This window comes from Leucopleurus acutus, assembly GCF_964270905.1.
Source record: "Leucopleurus acutus genome assembly, chromosome: 4".
In the NCBI taxonomy this organism is placed as follows: Eukaryota; Metazoa; Chordata; class Mammalia; order Artiodactyla; family Delphinidae; genus Leucopleurus; species Leucopleurus acutus.
Genome location: NC_139146.1, coordinates 138,984,377 through 138,999,589, shown reverse-complemented (window position 1 = coordinate 138,999,589; position 15,213 = coordinate 138,984,377). Strand labels below are relative to the sequence as shown.

The 15,213-nt window shown below is 35.3% G+C and overlaps 1 protein-coding gene across 1 annotated transcript in view; it reads right to left on the bottom strand.

The window, feature by feature from the left end:
• The window catches only part of PPP3CA (protein phosphatase 3 catalytic subunit alpha), a 299,473-nt gene that overhangs the window by 62,512 nt on the left and 221,748 nt on the right, over window positions 1–15,213 (bottom strand). The window contains exons 4-6 of the mRNA XM_082837840.1: window positions 7,093–7,204; window positions 5,893–6,038; window positions 2,899–3,038 (exon numbers count right to left, since the gene is read on the bottom strand). Coding sequence (XP_082693966.1) covers window positions 2,899–3,038; window positions 5,893–6,038; window positions 7,093–7,204 — 398 coding nt within the window. The remainder of the gene's footprint in view (window positions 1–2,898; window positions 3,039–5,892; window positions 6,039–7,092; window positions 7,205–15,213) is intronic.

Below are 15,213 nucleotides of genomic sequence, written 5' to 3'. Positions count from 1 at the left end.
ATTCTTCAAATCTCAGCATATAGAGGAACTTTAAAATGGCTGGTTTAACTCACTTCTTCTGAAGCAAGCTACACCTAGAACACACAGCTTACAGGATGCCTCCAAGGTAAACCACCCAAAGCACCAAACCTGGCTGACGGCTTCATTTGGTCTCCATGAAAATGAAATTTGACCTCTGATTTGTCACAATCCTCACGGACTTTTATACTCTAGTGTGTGGCTGCTTCCAGCATCTTAGTTACTTGAACATTATAGGCACTGAGTATGCAAACTCTGTCTAAGGTTCTAAAGATGATGGTAGCACTGGGGCAAAAGCAGAGTTCTTATGGATTCCTTCCTCTCTGTTACATGGACTGTCTTCTATAACTCATGAACAGCATTGGCAAATTCTTACAGATGCATCTATCTGTATAACTTCATTTTTTTTTTTGCGGTACGCGGGCCTCTCACTGCTGTGGCCTCTCCCATTGCGAAGCACAGGCTCCGGACGCGCAGGCTCAGCAGCCATGGCTCACGGGCCCAGCCGCTCCGCGGCATGTGGGATCTTCCCGGACCGGGGCACGAACCCGTGTCCCCTGCATCGGCAGGCGGACTCTCAACCACTGCGCCACCAGGGAAGCCCATATAACTTCATTTTATTTAAATCATGGTCCAGATAATACATTAGATCATGGAGAGGGTGGCAGAGCGATTTAAATATACAAACTCTACAGACACATGTGAAACAAAACTGGGAGTTGTGGATCAAACTAACTGCCAATAACTCAAACAGGTAATTGTCACCAAGTTCTTTTACCAATTTTATTGTTCCTTTGTGCCCCTCTAGATCAGCTTTATAAACCATGACCACAGAGGTGGCTTGACACCTTCAAGATGACACTAAAGACAAAAGAATCAAAAAGCTCTAGGAGAATGTGTGAGTCATTTTTCTCTTCAGATAAAACAATCCACACTGCTCTGCCATTTCTCAGAGTACATAGGCTGTAGATGTTGACAGTCAGCATTTCTCATGGCTAGCGATCATTATCTCTTAAGAACCTCTAAGGAGAGGAGTTAAATAATAATTTTGGTGAGAAGAAAATTGTGACAACACGCATAATCCTCCCATTATCTAGTTGATGGACTTTATGTCTGACGTAAACACATCTGTGTCTATATTCACAGAACAAAAAAATACCATAACTTTATATAAGTTCAGTACAGGACTTTACTTAGAATATATTTGAACAGCTGACCCAGAAAACTAATAGAGGAATGTTATACTATGAATTAAAAAAAGATTAATGCAATATGGCTTAATATCGAAATCAAGAGGTTTATATTTTATTTGATATTGTATTATTGAAGCATAACTCAGTGGTATCAAATAAGTAATTTAAACATTCCTGGTATAATTAGGGATTTGACACCAGATTTGAAAAACTGAACACTTGGCTTTGATATATTTCAACAATACAACTTTTCACTAAGAGTTGGAATGTCTTTAATAAAAGACTACTCTCCAATTAACTAATTACTAAAAAGAAACCTTAGGCTTTTCAGAAATACTATACCATGACTCTTAATTTAGGCAAAATTTCCAAAACATAGAAATGAATTGTAAACTTTCTGATAAATAAGCTTGGGACAAACCTCTTTCTTAATATTTAAAACAAAAACCATTCTTTGAACGATGCTTTATAGTGTACAAGACTTCCTGTTCGCAAGCTTCAATTTCTCAATCACATCAACAGATGAAGAAAAGGAAACTTTTCCCCCATAAGGGAAAAAAATGTATGGAACAAAACTTTCCACCAAAACGTTCCAGAATAAACTCTGATCAATGTTATGCAGAAGGGTGATATCTGCTTACTCTAGAGATGAAAGATAGGTGGTTGGATGCATTTTACAGAGTTCTTCCAGCCTGGTCATTAGCTTGGCTGCCAGGGCAGGAATTGAGTGTAAACTTCAGTGAATATCAGGTATGATTTTTCAGTGTTTTTTTTTAAAAAAGACTATGTATTCTAGAACTTAAATTCTCAACTTCTCCATAATCTCTTTTGCACTTTCATTCTGGCCACTTTCACATCAAACTATATGTCTGATAAGGGAACCTAGCGCAACTGGGGGTAATAAAATGCAGTAGGCTAAAATTGAGGTAACTAAGATGTCAGGGAAATCGTGAGGATATGCAAAAACCCAACTGCGGTGCTGATTTCTTCCTGAAATGCTCTGAAATGTTATTGGGGGTGGTAATGTTTCCAAATCTCCATACATTTGCAAATAGAAACATTACTATAAAATTTTTGTCAACATGGCTTGTCAAAGTGCTAAGAATAAATTTACTACGGCACCTATACACTGGGTTGCTGCTAATTTTAATTTATTCAGGAAGTCCAATGAACTTAAGAAAATTTAAGAATAACTTGAAAATAATTTAATTGATCAATTTGACATTCCTTTTCTCATTTAAGTTAGGAAAACTGGTAAAAATAATTTTAAGTGATGACATAATTGAATGAAGAAAAAAGAAAATCAAGGCTGGCACTGGATTTTTTCCCTACAGTTCCTGAAACAGAACGAATCTCCTACTAAACTCTACTACCTTCTTCCGCTGCTTTGTCATGCTGAAGCCACTTGCCGCTTTTATGCCTTTTCTATTCTTCACAGATATTATATCTATATGTCTATATAGATACATTCATTTATTTCTCTATCTACTTACTTATTTATATTTTTATTCTCCAAGGGCTAAGAACCCATTTGAACCAGGCTATCAAAGTGAACCTTTCATTTGTACTTGCTTCCTAGAAACGTTATATGCACATAATAACTAAATCAAATACATGGACTGATGAATAACAACAGTTAACGAATGTCACATGCTCCAAGAGGCAAGCTGGAGCTCTCCGTCCTCACCTGTAGAAGTATGAACACCCCCTGACTGTGTTGTGAGTGAAATGTTCCTGAGTCTTCTCATTTCCAAAATCCTCCAGGGGGTCTGACCACAGGATATCACACATAGGTCCATAAGCGGGTGGTTCTTTGAATCGGTCTAACTAAGAAAAATAGAAGACAGAGAACAAAATACTAATCTTTGGAAAGTTGGAATTCAGAAATAGAAGAGACCAGCATTTTTCAGTACCCACGTTTGCTCCCCAGCCACAGCGCAGCGTGAACTGCCCCCTACCTCCCTCCTGACCTGTGCTCCTTCCTCCCCACTCTTCTACTCTTCACCTTTCTCGAACTTTCCTTCCTTCTTCCTCCTGACACTCATTTATTATCTGCCTTCAGCTCACCCTTTGCTTCCCTCTTGCCTCTTTAATTCCCACCCTTTACTCTGTTTCTTCTTTCTCCTGGTTTCCTCTCCGTCTTTCTCTCCTTTTTATTTTATCCAGCCTAGTGTTTTAGTTATTACCAATTGATGTGACTCTAACTGTGTTTCATTTCTTGAGGAGAAGCTTTTGTTTTTTACCTTTGGGGAAATTTCTATTACTGCCTCCATTAAACTGTGATTCAGAAATCAGAATGGGGAACGATTTACAGTGTTTATATTCAACGATATAATTTTGAGAACAGATGGCTTTCATTTTAAGAGTAGTTACTTGCTATATGACATTTTGGATATTCACTCATTAGGGGATATCTAAGTTTCTAAAGTCCAAGATGATTGGAGTCATTTTACTGGGTACAAACCATCTTAACAGTAAGCAGTAAAATGAACTCCAATTTAGCTGGTCATTCTTCAGCTCACAGTTCTAAGCGCTATAGTTTTACCTTAAGTCCTCATATGAAATCCATTTTCCAATTTTCCAGCTATAAATGTTTAGCAAAGTCATATTTCAATTTAAAATGGTACATTTAGGAGCTATGAGCAATACAATAACTGGAAATGACACTTCACCAACAATTTTATAACAGTCACCTTCTCATAGTTTATCCTGATTTGACTACAATTAAAGGATCTTGGGTGAAGTTAGCAGATATTATGGAGTCTCTTGAAAAAAAGCCTAAAACAGCTTTGAAAACCCATTAAGAACCAATATTCTCCATTTTCAATACTTTAATATTTAAAAAACCCCCATAGGGACAGGTGAATATATAAGGCTGACAGCCTATCAAATTCTCTCTTTTTCTGAGACATAAAAGGCGATGTAAATAATGGTTTTGCTACACACCATTTTTTACTAATATCTAAAAAGAACGAAGCAGTATTTCACTTTTTCAACATCCAATGAAAAACTTCAGTAAGACAAGACCCTCTATATTTCAACCATTATACTATAGGTAAAATATTCATTGCAAACTTAGACTTAAGATAATTTAAATAATTTATGCTTCTGGAACAATTCATATAAGAAAAATAATGCTTGTCCATAAAAATACAGAATTTCTTTCTGAGAAGCAAGAACTGATTATTCGGGATAGAACAGTAGAGGAGGGGAGACTTCCTGATTAATGTGAATTCCCAGCTAGAACTTTGGTAAGGCAACCAGAATATAGAATTTATTCTGGAAAAGTTATAAAATGCATTCTGAAATTAATACCATCTACTGTGAAAATAAACAACTCTGAAGTTAATTAAAGTAAGTGTGGTAGAAACTCTAACTGGCATATGGTAAACGCAAACATAAAAATCACTTTATGGCTCAGTCCAAAGTGTAATGACAAATACAAAAATTGAACATAATATCTGAAACATGCCAGAAACAAAGTCCTAGGGATAGCAGAGCATATTTTAAAAATCTACATAATTTATGATAACAAGTTTAGTTACTGATTTCAGGAGTCCATCAGACTCTAGAAGAATAAAGTGGTTACATTCATGCAGAAAGTGAACCACTCTATACTTGAGCTCCATGACTACACTTCAGTGTCCTATCTCTACAGAACTTGAAATATAGAGCAAATATCAATCCTCTGTGTGCTACAGAACACCAGAAGCAGACGTGTAATGGTGTCTTATAAAAAAGGACACAAACACACAGAGCAGGAAACAAAGGTTTATTTAATGTATTTTTGTTTAATTTAAAAAATAAAAACCATGAATTTCCTTTCTAACAGGAAAGTAAATACAATATTATTTTTACATTTGAAGACTTGGACCTTAATGATAGAGTATTCAGATAGAATTTGACTGTTTTACTTACTTAAATATAGTTTTTCTTTAAAAACCAAAGAAATTTTAAAAGAATATTGAGCATAATCAAAGAAATAAAAGACTGTCTCTTCCACTACATAAAACTATCCTATACTACATTTTCTTATGAAAGAGATATTCCCACATTCAATCTAACTCATCTTTTTGCTGGCCAAAACAACAGTAAGATCTAATGTTAAATTAAGTAGAAAAATACCTCTTTAAAAAAATCAACTGCTTTTCACCTTGCCACTCAGTACAATCAATAAAATAGCATCATAGCCTTTGTTAGGTTGTTACTTTAAAATTTTAAGCCGTGAAAATGGTTAGATTTAAAAAAAATGCCAATATGGACACATTTTAAAGGTCAAGTTGTGATATTTTCCCAAGAGGAAAGCAACATCTTTTAACTGTAATATACCACGAATATACAACGCATTGTTTGAAACAAGCCAAGGGGAAATGAAAAGGCATATATATATATATATATACATATATATATGTATATATATATTTTAGTGATCAGATATTTAGTATTTCTAATGACACATCACATGGTAAAATGAAACTTGAGGTTTTTGAGATGAAAACTCTTCCAAGTATAAATATATGTTTCTTTCTAGATAAAAAAAAAAAAAAAAAGAGATTCATGACCAGTTTAAATCATTTTCATTCAGAAGTATCAAGTTAGTGATAAAGGCAGGGAAATTAATGCCTTGCATTTATTACTGAAAGACACCAAATGGTAGACTTGGAAAAATAACAGAACTTACTTTTCTGATATCATCTAAGGTGTTAATCTCTGGAGACAAACCGCCGTGTACACATAGGAACTGTTGGTTCATCAGGGCAGCCAGGGGCAGGCAGTCAAAGGCATCCATGCAGGCATCATATACGCGTTCTGAATACTTTATTTTACCTTTAACATATGATTAAAAAACAACTACTTACTCTTATGATTTCACAGATAGGATTTGGTTCATAAAAATAGGGTTTTTTAAAAAATGTTTTCTTGCCGGAATCATATTAGCATATAACTACACATGCAAAGTTCCAAATGTGATTAAAGAAGACTTTTTAAAGTTATATATTAATCTTTATATCTACTATTTTTTATTTTTGTTGTCCTTCCATATTTGACAGTTTTTAGTTACTTTTTGTGTAACAGAGGTGAGAACTTTTGTATACATATATCCCTGCTAGTTACCTGCAGATGTGTATTAAAACAAAAACAAAAACAAAAACACAGCAACTAGGGGACCAACAAAAGAGGACACAAAACTGGCTGATTCTCCTGAATGTTCTTGTAGAAAAGCAGATTGCAAGACAGTTTCCAAAGTTGTTTCTAAATCACTGCACATTACTTTTCCTTTATTGACTTATATCTAATGTTTTGAGAGAAGTCTCTATGCTCCATTGAAATAGGACTAAATGACAAAGAGAAATTTAAACTTCCAAGGACAATGAGGAAAATTAAGAGAAGAGGAAAGTGAAATTTATATGAAGTACTCCTCACTCTTAGTATTTATTTCTAAAGGAAGAAGTCGTCTTTAATTTTGTAAAATCCACTCAAGGCTGGTAAATCTACTGGGTCCAGAAAGAGAGGCTCAATGTGGAATCTGCCCTCCATTTGTTTTTACTGAGTGATTTGAGATTAAAGAGTAGGATTATCCTGAACAGCAGTATTCTGGCTATTTAAAAAAATAATCTCATCACTTGTTGCTTAGGCTAAATCACATCAAATATTAATTTGAATTTTTATATCACTTTAAAAAAACTATAATTTAAAAAGAAATTCTGAATTCTCTTAATTGACCATGCTCAGAAAGTAAAATGGAATGACATAATATAGTATCAGTTTTTGAATTTTTGACTTTTAAGCAAGGGATCATATTGTAATACGCTCTTTGTATGGATTCAAATCACTATTTAGCACATACGATGTTAAATGAAGAAGCCTGAAGTATACTTACATTCTTGTTTAAACGTGAAATACTCTGTTAGATGTCTACATTCATGATTTCCACGAAGTAAAAACAGTGTTTTGGGGTAAAGAATTTTCAAAGCCCACAAATACAGCACACACTGAGAAAAAAAAAAAAAGAATAATATAAAAATAAATATTTTCCATTATACTTACACATACCTTGGCTGACATATCAGGAAGACATGAACCAAATGCACTACTGTGACCAAAAGTCCCCAAAAGGCTAAGTCTTTTTTACGGAAGATATTGAAAATCAAACAGAAAACATTACTTTGGTACAGAGCCAAGGTTCATCTATACTGAAGTATAAACATTGCACTGGAGATCTAGACACCACACGAAAACAATGGACTGCATAGAGTTTATTGGGAAAAGCCCGAATGAAAATATACTAAAAATGAAAATATACCTGTGTCAAAGTATGAGAAGAAATGTGACAGACAATTAATAAATAAAATAAAGTCACTTCTCTTTATAAAGGTAATTATTTTGTACAAATTAGGTAAAAGAAATGGGAGAATTAGCAAGGAAAGGCACCACAAAATTTAGAAGCAAACATTGACAAGCTCAGGCTGACTTGGATTGTAACTATTTTCTTCTTTTATTTTATTTTATGTATTTATTTTATATTTTTTTATTTTTGGCTGCTTTGGGTCTTCAGTGCTGCGTGGGCTTTCTCTAGTTGCGACAAGTGGGGGCTACTCTTCATTGTGGTGCACGTGCTTCTCATTGCAGTGGCTTCTCTTGTTGCGGAGCACGGGCTCTAGGTGCGTGGGCTCAGTAGTTGTGACACACGGGCTTAGTTGCTCCATGGCATGTGGGATCTTTCCGGACCATGGCTCGAACCCGTATCCCCTGCATTAGCAGGTGGATTCTTAACCACTGCGCCAGCAGGAAAGTCCCTGTATCTATTTTCCATTACGCTTTCTCCTTCACTACTCTTCTCTCCCATTATCTTGTCTCTCATTTCAGTGCCTTTGGTATTTAAAGCCTTGAGCTTTTTGTTTTATACATAATTGTAAATAAACTGAAGGCCAGGGAATCTCACTACATATGCTGCTGATAGCTAGGGGAAACATTTCATATACCTTAAAACTCTCAAATTAATTACTTGGGTATTACAGTTTGCATAAAAATGAGGGCCAAGTATAAATTCACCAGGCTTGGAATCAACCGACACCGAAACAGTCTTCCTGGAGTGTGAATTAAGATAACTGGGATACTCAAGTATTAACATCAATTTCATTATCCTCAAATAGCATTCATTAAAAATCCACAGGGAAGAGAAGAGCACACTGAAAACAAGTATGCTTTTTTATCCTCATGAACTTTATTCTGAAAGTTAAGACGTTAGAGAACCAGAAAAATATTGAGACAAAAGTCTGATTCTGGTTACTGAAATCTAAAACCAAAACTGAAACAATATTTACATTTTAATAATGAGTTTTCCAACATATAGTAGGTATGCCGGATAATCTCCACAGGGAAAAGCTACTGGCGACTCATCTGTGGTGCTACCTGTGAACAATAATCATCTCTGTCAGCTCATGTGATAATTTATTAAATGAGTGGAAATAAATGTTTGAATATATAGTCCAAGTTTTGAAGAAAATACTAATTATCAGAAAAAATATGTATTACTGAGTTGTTCAAGCAAGATACTGCCCCTCACTGTAATTATGATTGAATAAAAAAAATTAGCTGATATCAAATTTTACATATATATGTTACATTAGTTAATTTTATAATTACCATTTTCTGCTTATAGTTATTACCTAAAGTTCATGTGAAAGATGATAGTACTATTTCTGAGAAGTTGACCAACTGGCCTGTATTGAGGGATTATGATCTGTTGATACGTGTACGTGGCTCAATGAGTCTCTGATTGCTGTGTCAGGTTTAGAGGTGCACTTACAATGTTCTAGTAAAAGGAGTGTGTATTATCAAGCTTGTCTCACACTTCAGAGATGATATTTATACACTGTTATTAATGTCAATGAGAGAACTATTCTCAATTTAAAATTTATAAGATTTTATCATATGTATGTTTTGTTTATATATTATATTATAAATAATTTAAAATTATAAATTTAAAATATAAATTAAATTATAAATTATATAAAAATATCTTTCCAAATAGGTTGTTAACATTGGATGTTTGATTTGGAATAGGAATGAGATGGGTATGGGAAGTCTTTTAAAAATTATATTGTATTTAATGTGTTGTATTTAATGCATACATTGTGGGAGAGAATATGTGTTTTGGCTACTCTGTAGTTACTTTTTTTAAAGGTTTTCTTTGTTTCTTGTTTTCACTAATGTATAACTTATATCCAGTGAAATGTATCTATCCTAAAGGTACTGGTCAATGGATTTTTGCATATGTATATTCCCATGAAACCACTGCCCAGATTCAGTTACATTTCAGCACCCAGATGGCTCCCTTGTGCCCCCTCCCAAATCAATGTCCTTTGGAAAATGTTACCACAATTCCGAACTCTTTAGATTAGTTTTGCCTATAACAATTTATTTTAAAGCAAAGCTATAACCTCTCCAACAAAAATCTAAAATGCAATTTTTTAACCCCACTCAAATACTACTAGAGGAATCACATTCTAGGGCCCATATTTTCTTTTTATGCCATCTGTTAAAGATCCTGTCTTGACATTAGCACATGGCTTTATCACCTCTAGTCTTGATTACTATAGCTCTTTCATAACTGAAACCTCAAAGGTTCTGTGGTATCCTTATCATAGCTATTTACCTTTTAAATGATTCAGTACACATTTCATGTCCCTTATTATGTAATGGATGTAAAGCACCCTGCATGTAGCAGGAGTTTAGGAAACATGAGCCTCTTTCCTGTAAATGAGAAGGAAGGCAGTCAGAAAGGAGGGGGAAGTAGAGAGATTGGGGGGGGGAGAGAGAGAGAGAGAGAGAGAGAGAGAGAGAGAGAGATGACAGAGAAAAAGGAAGGGAGGGAGGAGGAAAGAAAAGTAAAAAGACTAGAGAAAAGAAAACTCAATTTCCAAATTCTTGGCTCGAGTACCCTAAAAATAAGAATCCGCTTTCCACATTTTATTTCCCTCTCCCCTGTGGCAAGAATAAAATATCTTCCCAAACACTGAATAAAACCACAAATGCAGCCAATATGGAAGAAGTGGCATGGTAAATGACAGGGCAAGGGTGGACTGGAGAGTGGAGCCCCGCGAGCTTCACCCTCAACATCTGGTGGGAGCGCACTGCCAAGCACAACACTGTCCTGCTGGTAACTATTTTGCCATCTAAAGCTCTAACATTCTGGAGAGCTAAAGATCTTGAACAAAATTATAACCTGATATTCTTTTAAAAAAGAAAAGTCTCGTGTAAAAAAATTATCCCGTTTAATGAACAATGAAAGAAAAATTAGTTAAATAATTGGTTATTTTTGTCCATGGGGTATCAGATGGCTAATGTGAATAAAATTTTCCCTGGATTAATTGGTTAAAGTAGAAATAGAGAGGCAAGTTCCATTGGCTTTTTTGCAGGGTGAGATGTAAGTTAATTGCACTAATCACTTTCAACTGGACCTCGACTATCTTTCCAGTCATACTCTAAATAATTAAACAGATATTTACAATCTAAAATTAGTTTGGTTTAGTCAATATGAAAGATCGAGCATCCTGTATCTTTTTCTTAATTTTTTATGGCAGACATAGTTTTCTCTTATTTAGCTTCCCCAATGAAGCAGCACTAAGGATATAATTTTCTTCATTAGTTTAATTGGCTCATTGATAATTGCAGTGCAGTTCTTTACTTGGTAATTTATGCCTCTTAATGATGTGTATTCTTAAAAACCTGTACAGGGGAGTAAAGAAGGATGTAAAAGAGGAAGCAAGAAGTAAAAAACACATATATACAGCTTCAGATATGTATCAAGTAGCTCCCTAAAATAACTATACATGCTGCGAAACATTCTAATCAAAAGTGCTGTCTCTCAGTCACAGGACGGTAAAGTGAGGGATATGCACTGGCTGGGAAAAGATCCAAACTCCTGAAAAAATGTCAAATGCTGCTCCTTTAAGACATCATTTGCCTGGTCTGACAAGCACACAGAGGAGCAGCGGTGGGAGCTAGCAATGCACTATAAGGATGACTGGCTGCAGGGAGACAGCCAGACAATTTCTTCCTCATGTCTGTGGCATCACTCTGTCACCTAACATTGCTTGCTGTACCCTTTGCTTGTTATTCTCATGCAGAAGCATGGAACATTGCCTGACGTGCTGTGGTTCGTTCTAGTCTATGAGCTTACAGCTAATAAACACAACTACTCTTCCTGCTTAAAGGTGTTTGAGGCCTGGGCTGAGATCTAGTCGTTGGTGCAGGGGCACAGCTCTCTAAGCTCAAGGCAATGTCTTGCAGGGCAGAATGGCTAGAAAGGGAGCCCGAGGAAGTGAATAGAAGAAACAGTTGTGTGTGCCTTTGTTTGCAATTCTGAGTTTTTCCCTGCATTCTCAGAGAAAGACACGAAACTATCAGTATATATGTACACATAGCCTTGATCAAAGAGATTAGGTAGCATAATGCCATCATGAGAAAGAGGATGGTATTTGGTGTGAGGCAAATCATTATCCCAGGCAAAATTATCTCTTTCATCACTATTCAGAAGGTTGTTTGTTTCATTTGGGCTAACTTTGTGGGGAACGATTTCTAATCTTGGCAAAAGAAGATGGGGGGAAAGGCGGGGAGGGAGTGTATAAAATGAACTCCATGTACTGCCCAGAGCACACTACCCAGTGCCTGTAAATACTACCCAGCTGAGACTATATGAAATCTGAATCTACTCTTCAAAGCTGATTTCATAAAAATTAAATTTAACTGCTTCTCTTTGCCCAGAGAATAGCCAAAGGAGGAGACCTGCAGTGGAACTCTCAATTATTGAGATGAATCAGGAAGCCTGTTAGGATAGTACATGCTGGAAAACTGAGCTCTCATTTTAGAATTTATCTTAAACCAACAGGATACGCAAAGAGAATATTTTATATTTAATGCTTTGCCCTTCAGATTATATTATATACAAAGAGTTATTATATATATTATATTACACATTATGTAATGTGTAATATAATATATATATTATATACAAAGAGTGTATATCAGTGCCTGCATCACTGATGTGTGCATTTTTGGTGGTTCGTTTAGTGAGTATATGGCCAAGGCATGGGATGTAGTGGAAAGAGCACAGACTTTGCATCCCGGCACTGCCATTTACTATGTGTGTGACTCTCTCTGAGCCTTGGTTTCTGCATGCTGAAAAGAAAGACATTTACATGTTCCTTGAAGAGCTGTGAGGAATAAATGAGATCATTTATACTAGGCAAACAATACCATTTCCAGCTTGCAAACAATGTCAGCTTCCTTAATCCACGATACGAAGCCTCACAGTATCTTCAGTAAGTATATTTTATATAAATATTAGTTCTATTTTAAATAGGCTGATATCCCTGAGCCATTCTCAAACCCCTCAAAGGTCACGGTCTAATCAAAATGGATCATTTTTACTTCTGAGGCTATCACACTTTTGTCATTTCTTTGTGTATGTGGTAAGTCCCCGGGGCTATACTCCCAGACTTCTAGAGTTGAATTAAAGAGCTGTTTTTGAAGATGGGGACTCTGATATATGCACCTCAGAACTTTTAAATGTCCTATGATACACACACTCGATATTTCACCAACATTTGGTTTCAGACTTTGATTCTCTGCTTGAATTGCAGAAGGGACATATTACATAAACTACCACAACTTTCATAGTTCAAAAATCTAGATTAATTGTAGACTAAAATAAAAATCTACTGAGGAACCAGTGATTACTGCTTCGCAACTTCTTTAAGGAAACAGTTCTAAAAAGTTCTAATTAGAGAGAGTTTGGGAAGTTTCAAAAGGTTTGAGGCCAGAGATTCAGAAGCCTGAACTCTTCTCGTAAAAAAATCAAAGGTAAATAGACTGGTAAGATTAAGAAAATATAATCACTCCCAACAGGAGAGTCTTTGCCATTCTTTGCTTAGAAGGTGGGCTTCAAGAAAAGTAGAACACCGATTTCATTTATCCTCAGAACCTTCCATAGGAGCATATAAATATTAAATGAATAAGATAAATTTAAGTTACTAAAATCATTTTTAAAAATATTTCCTTAGTTTCCACATGACCCTAATTTAAAGGAAGTAGCAGAAACTCTTTATCTCCCATTACTGTTTTCTGTTTATAGCAGTCTTTCTCAAATCTGGCTACACACGGAAATCATATACCGCAAGGTAAACCGATTCTGGCCCACAGGAAGTAACAGTGCCACTTATGGGAAACATCCTTAAATGAGAGGACATACGCTTTTCTTCCTTCTTTTCCTTCTAGCTGCATGTAATGTGGGAATATGAGGGATGAAGCTGGTGTAGCAGTCTTGGGTCATGAGGTTGACTTTGTAACGAGGCCACGCACATCAGATCAATAAGGCAGAGGCCCTGGGCCCTGGCAGCAGGCGGGGTCACACCAGCCAGGGTCCGCCCATCTATCAGCTTTTACTAGAGAGAGAAATAAACTTCTATCCTGTTCAAACCACCATTATGTTTGTTTGGTTTTTTTTTCCCTTTACTCTTGGCAGATACTAGCCCTAATGTGATACAAAGGTCTTACAAAATTTGTACTCAGTCACACTTCTCTGCCATGTTGGTCAAGTTAACCCATGAATGAAGTTTATGAGGTTTGCTAATTTCTTCCTCTGTACTTTTCTCACTTCAGTTTCCCTCCTAGTTAAATCTTACTTGTTTTTTGTTTCTAAGCCCAGCCATATATGCCCTCGATATTCTCCCAAACATCTATATTCCAATGGTAATTATTTTCTGTACCTTTTTTATCCCAAGATTTTAATAATCAGTTCAAATAATAATTGAATCCTGGAACCATCTGTTCTAGGCTTCTTATTCTATAAAGCTTTTTACAGTTATATATTCCTACACAGATTTAGGTTTCTAGAGAGCAAGGATGTATATTCCTTTAAATTCTCCCAATTACAGTGCATATACATTGAAGAAATACCTAAATGTACTCCTCTTTTTGGACTTATATACCAACACCACCCCTCCCTCCCTTACCACCATGAATGATTAAGAAATATGTGATCTTTAAATGAGATCCTTAAATGTGATTAATATATTGGTGGGCCATATATATATATACACATATATGCATAGTCAATGATGGGAGGTGAATTGAATAACCCCCCCCCAAAAGTTAGTATAATAGTTTAAAAACAAAAGCCATTTAGGAGTGACATGTTTTTCAACATTAAATATTCCTATAATAAATGAAATATTATGATGAAAATTTAAAAACCTAGAATCTCTTTAATAAATGATTGTTATGAATGTATGACATTGGTGTGAGACTTCAGTAAATTTGATTTCTCTCTTTAATTAAGAATAACTGTTTTCCTTTTTAACACATTATTTCCAAGAGCACATATAATGTCAGCTACTATAGCATGAGCTCTGATTCTTTAAAACTTATTCTTATTTCAAACTATTTCTTTTAATAAATATTTAATGAGTCATTTCTATGTATGAAACACCATCTTAAGCACCAGAAAGAGAAAACATCTGAATGAAACAAGAGCCTTGTCTTTATTCTGAACGTAACTTCTACTTACCTGAAGCAGATGCAGTTGGGAGGCTGAGGAAGAACCTCTACTCAAAGGTTATCTGTTTTGTTTTAACTAATGATTTTGACAAATTACCCTATTAGATGACAGGTGCCAAAAAAGACAAAATATAGCAGCTGTCAGTGTACTCATACAGACTCATACACACAGATGCAGACACATGCACTTGACTATCAATTTACAAAAATAACTTATTGTCTCATAATTATGAGACATAACCAGGCAAACACATTCCTGCTTATTTAATCAAATTTGATTCATTGTCTCAACAGGAGATAGAATTATCTAATGTCAAATATCATGCAAGTTTTGCAAAGTTGCAAATCTATAAAAAGTACGAAAGGCAAAATCTTACTATGAGCCATTTCCTTGGCATTTCTATGCAATAAAAAGCATATGAGAATCAACGGAAAATAG